Source organism: Electrophorus electricus, chromosome 15 (genome assembly GCF_013358815.1).
Source record: "Electrophorus electricus isolate fEleEle1 chromosome 15, fEleEle1.pri, whole genome shotgun sequence".
NCBI lineage: Eukaryota > Metazoa > Chordata > Actinopteri > Gymnotiformes > Gymnotidae > Electrophorus > Electrophorus electricus.
In genome coordinates, this window is record NC_049549.1 from 15,199,329 (window position 1) to 15,210,591 (window position 11,263).

An 11,263-nucleotide genomic window follows, 5' to 3' on the forward strand; every position below is an offset into this window, starting at 1 on the left:
GCGATCCCCAATTACAGATATTTTAGAATAACCAGTACACACTACACAGTGCATCTTACAATTGCATTATGCACAGTATATGTGAAAGACATGCATCATACTACACTACAGTGTCATAAAAATACACAACTTCTCTGATAAATGCAATAAAGTTTGCACAAGATTGTCAAAAAGAAGTTGAATGCTAATATTTCACACATTACACAAAAAAGAAACCAAGATTTTAAGTCTTTATTTGAAACAGGGACAACGTCTTGCAACAAATAGACACATATCAAATTTACAATTAAAAAAAGGCAAAATGGTTGGTTAATAACGTGGGTAGAAAAAGCCCTGAGGACATTACACCACATGCTAGAATAACGGGCATGTTTGGTTATTGATGGCTGCTTAACTAACTTTTTACCTTAAGCTATAAAATTAAAAAATGGCATACTAGAGTTTCATGGTTTTTAAAATTCTTTCATATGAAGTCTGTTTAGGAGGGTCAGCTGAGTATTTCTGCCCCTTGAGCGATGGGATATTCTGCAGTACTTTCAAACATATACATGCATACTTGGCTTCAGTGCATGGCTTCATTAAAAAATTAAACCTTTGTCTGACCTATTTGTTAAAATAAACAAATAAAGGGCAGAATATGCTCTACATGTTTATCAGCGCAATAAAATGAAGACTGACACAAGGTTGAACACATTTCTCTCAATAGAACATAGAAATGGAATATATATATAGAAAGGGAATATATTGATTCAACCAAAACACTTTTTTGCCTTATGAGGAAAAGCTATTCGAAGATTCTAATAGCAGGTAAACATTGTGCTTTATGCCTGACAAAATAATAAAAACGGCTAACAGATATGTAGACATAAAATGTTTCTATGGCTGAATGTGGAAATTCTGGTGAAAACTGGACTCAGGTGAACACTGAGACTTCCTTCCTTACAGACTGTGTTTCGGTTGTGAAGCTAAAAACGGTACCGGACCCTTTGTGGCCTGTACCATCAGTATGGCCTGAGTCTCCAAACCAGGGCTCCTCCATCACAGACACCACTGGGTGTGAAACACCACCACATAAAGAAAGTGGGTGAAAGCTTCTGACACTGCAGGGAAACAGCCCAAAACTGCAGTTCATGCATCTAAACTGGTTTGGCATTTAAAATCGGGTATTAAGAATCAGTCTAAAAGTCAGTAGGTAGGTGTGTGTCTGCGTGGCTGGGGGCTGTTCTTATATATTTTACATGCTGAATACTGCAGCAGTTCTCTCTGGATGCTCCGCATGCATTTCAGTTAATGTTGAAATACTGAAGATTCTCAGTAGTGGGTTTAAGCAGGACCAGCATGGTCCATGTCAGCAGGGGGTGCTCTCCCTCTCTCAATGTATTTCAGTGTCAGGGGAGCCCTGGTGGTTGGGGAAGATGTGGAGCTGAGCGTGCTCAATGCCATCATTGTGGAGGTCCTCTTGTTTCTGCAGCCCGTGAAGCTTCAACACCAACTCCTTAATGAACGCCTGGACAGATCACCAGGATTAAAACACTGCAAATACACTGCTAGGAGACAGGATGAAGGCTCTTATGGCCAGTTTGGAAATGGCTCAGGGAATTGGAAAGGGTCGCTAGTTTTATGCAATGCTTTTGAACCATTAGCAGAGTGCTGTGAAAAAAAGCTACATCATTTAATCGATGGAGCTATCTGTAAGTAGAATTTGAACTGCTATCCCTGACAGGTAGTGATGGATAAATTTCAGCCTTTCAAACTACAGAAGTCATCACTTGGAAAGAGTACTGACTAGTGTTGTCTGGGTGTGACACTGTAACAGCCTGCCTGAGGATATTCAGGAGTCTACAGGAGATCATTTTGGTAACTATCAGACCTTATCCACTCGTCAGCAGCTGTGTGACTTTTGGGTGGCTGTTGCATGGCTATATTCTGAACTGTCACATGGATATCTCATATTTCAAATGTCACACCTCAAATATCACTACACGTTATAGCTAAAAGGCTAGGTCAGTCATTGGCTTTGGTATAAAAATTAAGCTAACAGGACAAGCCAATCATATGATCCCAGATGTTGCATGATGACTGCACATATCTTCTCTAGAAAATCCCAAGCACTGTATAAAGTGAACTGGATATTTCATTTTTATTTTAGCGATGTTATTTTTAGGCATTCACCTGGTTAGTTTATTGTTTTATTTAACAAGCTGAGCAGTGAACAGTGCACATGTCTCCACTACTGCTCTCTGAGTCACAGAGTGCAGTGAAGTATACCAGTGCTGACTGCCTAATAGATCTGTGCAGATAAAGACAAGCAAGCTTTGTTATCAGCGTGGGCGCCACAGTAACGGGAGGCGTCTGTTACTACCAGATGGAGAGAAGTGTGACAATACGCATCATGTGAAGAGCAGAACCTTACCTCCGTGCTGTTGGTACAGGTATGGAGGATATCCTGTAAGGAAGACAGAATGAGGAATAAGGAAACGGAAAGGTGTGATTGGGAATACGACACTTTAATGGGTGAGGCTCTGTACCTGCAGCCTCTTTGTCCTCTCCTCGTCACTTGGCAGGTCCAGCAAATCGTCAATGTTCACCTCCTCTGGCATGTGCTCCTCCTGTGGGGAGAGGCAGGCTTCCGGTCACACCCCGGCTTTTCCTAGTCATCCTGTCTAATGTCCCTGTGGTGAGTGGGTTGACCCTCACCCCCTCCCTGCGTCTGTGCTTTAGTGCTGGTCTGAGTCGGAAGGGAGACTGCGCTGCTTGCTCCTTTTAACCTGTGTTAGTCTGTTTTAGCCACACAAAATAACGCCTAATGACTGAAAGCATTTTCCTCTCCTGCAGTCTAACAGATTGCCTATTGATTTCTCAGCTCATAATGTGTCATAAATGTATGTACTTGTTTATCATCAATTAAAAAAATAATAATCACAATGCCTCTTCTTTCTAGCAGGTATTATGCACCTCAGTCTCATTTGTCTTCTAACTCAGATTTCATGCGCCAGTGGAAACCTGCATTCAAAATTTAAAATCGCTTCATTGTCATTGTCAATTACTCGCTTCATTGTCAATTACTGTGCCTTCTACAGCCGACTGTAAAGGTTAAGAGGTGTGCTGCATGAGGACTGTTCCAGAAGCGTAGGATTGTTTCTTCTGCCCACTTCAGCCTGGACCCCACCCCTACTGCTGATATCTCTGAACTGCTGGCTTGTTGACAGGCGCGTGCTAAATCTACTCTACTTTTTCCACATGAGCCTTCTCGCAGGCATTCAAAAACGACAAACACAGCAACAGCTAAAACTCGCAGATTGCGACTAACTTAGATAATGTGGTTATGAGGAGCAGTTTCTGGGAAACCTGGGGCATGGCTTGTGACCAGGCAGATGGACACAACGGCCAGGGTTCCAGGGTTAGTTGTCTGGGCAGTTTTACTTTAGATTAAAAGAAGGAAACTGATTAGTTTTCTGCACGTGCAGACATGGGCCATGCCACTGCCCGTGTGCATACTGTGTGTATTTGGTTTTAGAGGGAACTTGCGTATGTACTTATCTCACCTTTATAATGGCTTACAGCCCTGGGAAGAGAGAAATTCAACAATAGGTCATGAACAATTTCCACTGGCAAACATTTAGCAAATGCTTTTTTTGAGGTTAATTGGCTTTGTTCCATTGTCCACTCTGCCTGCCAGCATTGCAGTGAGACAATGCCATCCAGCCAATCGAAACCAATGTGCTGTACTATTTACATAAGCAAGTCAGCAAATTTTCACACAGAAATACTTGGTATTGAGGAGGATAAGTCAACTGAACTCCAGATGCAGTCTTTGTTGTCAAAAGAGAGACGTTATGGTCTGCGGTAAAGAATGGAAATGGAAGCTGAACGAATAGTGGAGCATCTGGAAATTACAGTCATCCCGTTAATCTCATTCATGCCTAATAAGAAAACATGGTGCAAATGTAGCTCTTCACTCTTGGAATTAGTGCAGTTAGTGGGCAGATGTCAGTGCTTGTTAAAATATCTGAATGGCTTATGTCTGCAAGTTAAGCCTTTTTTTGTCTGCAAAAATACAAGTGTGGATTTATGCTTTGGTAAATTTGTGTAGTTTGTGTAAAGGCAAAGTGTGTTAGCCTCATTGCTGATTTCCAGTTTGATTTGTTACCAGGTTCAGGAAAGAGGTTCATTTAAGGAACGAGTCCTCAAGATTACAGTTCCAACAACCAAAACAGCATGGGGAAGTGGTTCTCTGTAAAGCTGGCTGTCAAGTTTGTGATAAGGTTGTGGTAGCTCAGTGGTTAAGGAACTTGACTTATAAAGCCTAAAGGCTGTAAATGTTACTGAGAATGGAAGCCAGAGAGAATACTTTACCAATTCTGAAACTGCTGTCACCACTGAAAGGTCAATCAGAGCAGGATCCAAGCAAACCCCCTTACTGGGGTGTGGGTGACCTTTCTTTTAACTTCAAATGCTTCCGAAATGCTCTCTCTCGAACACATACACACACACTGCTTATAGATTGTTCACAAATTAACAATTTAATTCACATAAAAAGGAAGACATTAGATAAAGGTTTAAACTTTACTAGGTCAAACAATGTAGCAGTTTCCAAATTAAATAAAGAGAACTAAACCATAAGCTTTAATTGTTAATCCTAAAATGAGGACAGAGGATTTATTAATATTGAAAATAGCATCAAACAAAAAAAAGGGGAAAGTCTGCTCAGACTTTCACAGCGCTTAAAGATGTCAAACTGTGGTTTAAGAACAGACTGCATAGACCAACGAAATACTAAGCTTTGAAGTGTTTAAAGGAAACTGATAATTTAACGACATTTTAGGGGGAAACATCAAATGACTACAGCTATATACTCACTAAGCACACATCATGCATTTTGGATATGCTGTTTATACCCATGTCTGCTGGCCAATGATGCTGCGCTCTCAGTTCAGGGTGCATGAGTGTTGAGTGAATCCCTCCATCCAGTTTAACATCAGGGCATCCTCTATGGCTGCACATTAGATCTTATTCCTTCCAGGTCAGTAGCTTGTGGTCAGTGTCGTGATGGTTTTTTTTTCTTTCTTCCCTCTCGGTTTGTGAACTCCATTGTCTACCGATTCCCCTCCTTTGAGAGCAGCTGTGTAGCTGCATCAAATCTTGTGCTTATAAAATAACCCCTGCTTTTTTGTACAAAAAGCATGCGTATATCTTTTGAAAAAGATATACATGTGATAAATATCCATACTCGAATCCATGCTGTATACAGAGCAGTTAATATAATTAATTATAATTAAATATATATTAATTAATTATAATTACACTTAAGCTTAAAATATCTTTATTTCCATTGTACATTGCACAATGTGATTTAGTTTAACTAATTTGTGTAAAATATGTACAAACTGGAACTATTTTTGTGTTCTGATAAAGGCCTGAGAAAAAAGATAAGATTTTTAAACAGAGCCATGTGTTAATAAGAGCCTTTTACATTGCTCTATAGACAGTGTACCTGAAATCTTTTTTTGTGAGGAATTGTTTATATGTTTTTGGGATTCATATGGTTTACATTACTTTTACAACTCCCAGTGTGAAACCTTTAATTGGAATCTACTACAGTATAAAACTTTACATAGTGTTGAGAAAGTGTCTGAAAAATGTAGTTCTGAGGACAGTAAACTGCTCTCCCTCTCCCAGAGTACACCGGCTGTGACATCTCTCTATCCGTTCACCTTCTTTGTCTCTGTTGGCATTACACTGCACACACAGCACTTTATTAATGTTGCTTTGTGGGGGTGGGGTGTGGTGGGGGGGAACGATAGTGTGCTTTTAAACAGCAATTTCCACCTCATACTCCCAGTGGGACTGGGGAAAGCAGTCAGGGATATGTGGTCAGTCAGCCAGCCAGACAGATGTCATATTCAACAAAACTAGAGGTACTGCATATGACTACATAAAGACTACACCCAGCTGGTTCAATATTCAGCTGACCCTGGCTGTTTTGTGGGGTTGCTCTTACTGTGGTCTGCTTGCAAGATGTCACATGACACATCCACATCCACACTGTGAATCTATAGGAACGAATTCGAATGAAGCCCACTGCATGTGAAAGGTCAGAGATACCAATCCTCAACCAATTACTTCCATAGCAACACATTAAAGTCTTTATTGCTGCTTTAGTACCCCATATCAATGGAAAAAAATCCTCTGGATTTTTGCACGCTGCTTATAATGTCACAGAATTTATTTTCAGGATTATAATGTCATATCTGTAACACAAAGTATTTTCATCAACTTGCGTGTGGGCTGTGTATGGTGGCAGATGTGGGATTACAGTTACAGTTGACTTTGCATCAGAGTAATCTGTTCTGAATAATCTGGCCTTGCGATGAGCCTCTGAATGAGCAGCAAAATCCCAATAGCCCTGCGTAATGGGGTGAGCAATGTCCGCTGTTAATCCCAGCGGTTTGCTGTGTAGCAGGGTGGGGAGGGGCTTGTTGACGCACCAGGGCTTTCTTTGTGCACTACACTGACATATGGGGTCTTTAAATCCCCAACCCCCATTCTCTTTACACAAGAGGAAAACCCTGGGAGACAGAGACAGCATCAATCAATCTCAGGATCACTAGCACTGAGACGTGGCCATGTAGCTCCACTGTAGTCAGACCTTTGCTCTGTCCAGAAATGAAGGCGCTTGAGGGGAATGGGAGGTCTGATGACAGCTTCTCTCCTTTCTTCAAACCATCACAGACAAACAAATGCAGCAATTTAGATATAACTTGGTCTTTATTTGGATCACTTGGTCTTTGTTTGGGTTCTGTAACATAAATCTGTATAGAATCCAAAGGTCACTATAAATGATCTGATAGCTTTCTAGTCAAAATGAATGCAAAATGAATCTGTGTAATCTGTATAAAGCTGTAATATTATGTATCTACAGCCATAAATTCTTAAAGAGCAGCTGTGGCTTCTTGGCCAATATTGTTTTCCCTCTAGTGAGGAGATATTATCTCCCAGACTGTGACCAGTCTTGGCAATGGGCTCAGTCTCATTAAACTGTAATAAATGCAGGGGCTACGCATGTGTGCCTTTGCATGTTTATTGGAAAATTAATGGGCACATGCAGTGGGAAAGGATCGTAATCTTGCTTTGTCCAATGCAGACATCACTGAAATCTGACACACAGCAGAATGATATGTCTTCAAAATGATCGAGCCAGGTGAAACTATTCGGACAGGCGCATATGGACAGATGCACATGGCACAAGTCATGAATGCAGTTAAAATAGTGCGTCCTTTCACTGCTACATTCAGCTACCTGTGAGTCATATTACTGGGTGATGAAGTATAAGGGAGAGCCAATGTAGATGTTGTCTCATCTTTTATTTCTGTGTCGCAGTGGTTTTCTCAGTTCCAGAAACCTTGGAACACTATTATAAAGTGGCCCATAAATGTTTCCAGTACCATTTTCCAGTGATAGAAGTATTCTGCTCCTGTAGTCTTATCCTCAATAGCTTTATGTGAGAATAAGCCAAGCTTTTGCTTACTGCTTAAAAGTGCAAGTTGCATTATGTAATTGTATGCTACATGTCCATTAAAGGCAACAGGAATTGTGTACACATGTAGCATACACAAATCCTGCCAAAGGGATGACTGTGTCTATTTACTGTCCATATACGGCAGTCAGTGTTCCAATCACGGTCAAACCTGGCTTTCAACACACACCCCTCATGGGAATTGCAAAGTTTTTTTTCCCTTAAAAAAATGAAATACAAAAATAAACAAATATTCAGACTCTGATGACCTCTTCCTGTTATGCCTGCCAGTGTTGTTCAAGCTTGTGATGTAAGCACTTGTCATGTTAGACAAGCCATGCTTTAAGCATTATTTTGCAATCCATACATAAATCGTGATCAATCTCTCCAAATCAACTACTAATATAGATACTCTATGACATCTGTATTACATCCATTTACTACGACCAAACATTAACCTTACGAAAACAAAAACTTTGGAATAATACACAATATTAGATACAACGGGTCATTCTTTGGCAAGCAATGAGAATGGACTATATACTGTCATTCAACGCAGTTTTATCTTTTATGATACTTTACTTTGCATTCCCTCATTCAGTGGGATGAATTTTGAACATTAATCAGTGAAAATAAAACTCTAAATTAAAGAAACAATAATTTAATTCGCCATAACAAGAACAGTAGTTTCCAATGTGCTATATATACTGTTATGGACATTCCCCACTAACCATAAATGATAGATTTCAGACCCTTCCTTTAGGACCGTGATTATTTTGACATTAGAAGAGTATATTTCAAATCTTCCTAAATTTACTTAACAAGCCAAGCTCAACGAAAAGCGAAAAACAAGGAAGGGTTACCCTTTGCTCCAATAAAAACGACCCCTTTTATCAGTAACCTACTTAATGTTCGACCCGTCTGCTTATCATTTTGGACACGCACATTCGCATCCACGTGGATCATTCTGGGTTTTCACCTACACCACACAAAGGCTAGCTACAGGCTAGAGCCCAGCAGAGACAGAATACATACACACATATTCACATAATACACTTCTCTTAAATCCCTACTGATCCACCCAGTTCAGAGGCCAGTTCATGATGTGACAGGTCGGGTTTAAAGTGTGACAAGACACACTGTATGTTTTCGAAGAACTTGGCCACAAATTAAATCCTAAACACCTAGTCATCATACAATGACATATTTTATATTTATCCTATTGAAACGTAATGTCACGACACACTACTCACCCTTCCTAAATAGAGTTCGTCTAGACCCGCATCTATCCACTTCTCCACATCCAGGCGCCTCTGAAGTTCTTTCCTGTTATATTTTACCGTTACGCGGGCTTGTCTCTTCTGTACGCTTAGTCCCGGGTCCCGGCCAGCACCTCTACTCGGTGAGTGAACTTTGTTATTATATCGTCTCCCGACCCGGTTCGCGGCCATCTCCGCTTCTATTTCCAACGTCTAACGAACAACCGCATATGATTATTTCTCTAGAGCAGTGCGCCAGCGGAGCATGAGGAGCGTCAACGTCTCCAAAAGGTGAGACAGCTGGGTCCTAGCGCCGTTGCATTACTAATTATTGCATTATTGATCTTTTGTGGACTCTCGGTGGTGGCGGAGTTACGAAGGGTACAGAAGAAGGATCCCGAATTTTACATCATGTAGATGGCTTATTACTGCCTTTAGTTGTTGGCAGCAGGAGGGTTTGGCTTCCAGGAGGGTTTACATTGTATAGTCAGATAAAAAATAAACTTATTATGAAATATTATTTAGACATTTACATTGCTTAATTACTTTGTGCAGGCGAGCACATACTTGCACATATTGATAAAGTCTAGGTTTTATCTAGGTAAACCCAGTTCCAGCCAAAGATGTGCCAGCCAAAGATTTTTCTGTATTAAAGAAAACTAGGTCATTAACGTACATTACACTTTGATGACTGGCTTGCTTCCTTTTCACTGAAATTGTGTCATTAACAAATTTGGCATATATTGGCATGAATAACAGCATAGTCTGGATAATTGAATAACTTCTACATGATTAAAGCAAAGCTAACAGAACCAGAAGTTTGCCCACACATTGCATATGTGTAAGTTAAAGATGCAGTAGCTATTAAATCAAAACGTATAGTTACACCATGGTTGAACTAACGGCTTTGCTGTGCTAATCAGCATTTTGGAAGCATAACGTTGCTACTTTATTGCTTTGTCGAGTGTTTTGTATGTCTGTCCTGTCTTCTCCAAAGTGTCTATTGTCTGTATGTTTTTCCTGCCTTGTCTCTCAGTTCTCCTTTCCTTTCACACGCTGGGTGGGATGGGTGAGATGGACAGGTGGGAGGGTGCTGTGGAGGGGAGCAGGGATGTGGTGCTTCATCATCTTTACATCTGTATGACCATAAACCAACAACGAATTGTATGACATTAGTAATTAAAAAGAAAAAATAAAAATAATAAAAATAAAATATAAAGTTAACGTCCCCATAAAGGGGCGGTGGAGGTGCAGCCAAGAAATACTGCCCCGGGGCAAAAAAAAAAAAAAAGGTTAGGAAAAGCATATATCAGGTTTATCCAAACATTTCCCAGATAGTGTCCTTTTCCACTGCATTATGCTGATACAGTCTCCAGGGACTAGTGGACACTGATCAGGAGCACTATAATAGTAAGCTAAGTAGACATAATGTAAAACTTTTGCAATTGAATAGATGTTTGCATATGATGTCATAGTGGTAGTTCATAGGGGCAGTGGTACGTTAGTGGTTAAAGTACCTGACTAGTAATAAGAAGGTTGCCAGTGTTAGCCCCACAGCTACCGAGCTGCCACTGTTGGGCCCCTGAGCTAGGCCCTTATCTCTCAATTGCTCAAATTGTAGTCAGTCATAATTGCATGTTGCTTTGGACAAAAGCATCAGCTAAATTGCATACGAGAAATAACTTAAACTTTATGCCTGCTGTTAGCCAGTCAGGATTTAGTCATCTTTACACAGGCTTAAACAGACACTGGAAAAAGATACTAAAGGATTTTTAAAATATTGGTAAAACAAAAATAATTCTGTGCTGTGACAATAGACGTTTCTCTAAAAATTAAAAAGGTCAGTAACTTGTAATCTTCCATTGTAAATAACAGAAGTGAATTGCATTTGCAATTCCTTACAATTGCAGGAATTCATGACACCCTGTGGTAAAGTCGAGAATTACATTAAAATACACAAATCACCATCTCACATGCAACAGTCCATATTAAATGATTCAGCTACATAATTAGAGATACCCCAGCCATCCTAAAACAGCATCTTGCCAGGCATATTGGTTGGCATAAATAAATTGAGATGTTGGTACATTGGATGTCCTTACGTGGTGGGGGAACAGGCCAACATCAAAACTCAGTTTTCAGCAATATTCAGTTTCTCAAATGTAACTGGAGTAATCCGAGCAATTGACAGCATTCACATTGCTATAACCCCTGTAGGTGGCACTGGCTCCATTCTGTAGCCCACACAGGGCAGAAAAGAGACTCTCCATTCGACCATGACGCACACTACTGGGCTTCCAAAAGGCAGATGGTGTTGTGTAGATGCATCAGGTGGGAGGGACGCTGCTATAAGAGCCAGAAAAAGGTTTAGGCGTTCCCCCACTGGTTGCAGTTACACATTTGAATCAACTTTTAGATCTGGTGTGCCTGTGGAACTAACACTACTGCCTGCTGTAGCTACATCACTCAAACTTCCTCGCCACAAAAT

The 11,263-nt window shown here is 40.4% G+C and overlaps 1 protein-coding gene across 1 annotated transcript; it reads right to left on the reverse strand.

The window, feature by feature from the left end:
- Positions 1–211: 211 nt before the first annotated feature.
- ppp1r14ab (protein phosphatase 1, regulatory (inhibitor) subunit 14Ab) lies at positions 212–9,039 on the reverse strand. The gene is made up of 4 exons (XM_026997737.2): positions 8,770–9,039; positions 2,529–2,609; positions 2,414–2,446; positions 212–1,507 (listed from the first exon to the last, which is right to left on the reverse strand). Exons 1-4 carry the CDS (start codon positions 8,965–8,967, stop codon positions 1,373–1,375), a joined length of 447 nt encoding a protein of 148 aa, XP_026853538.1. The 5' UTR covers positions 8,968–9,039; the 3' UTR covers positions 212–1,372.
- Between the last annotated feature and the right edge of the window lie 2,224 nt (positions 9,040–11,263).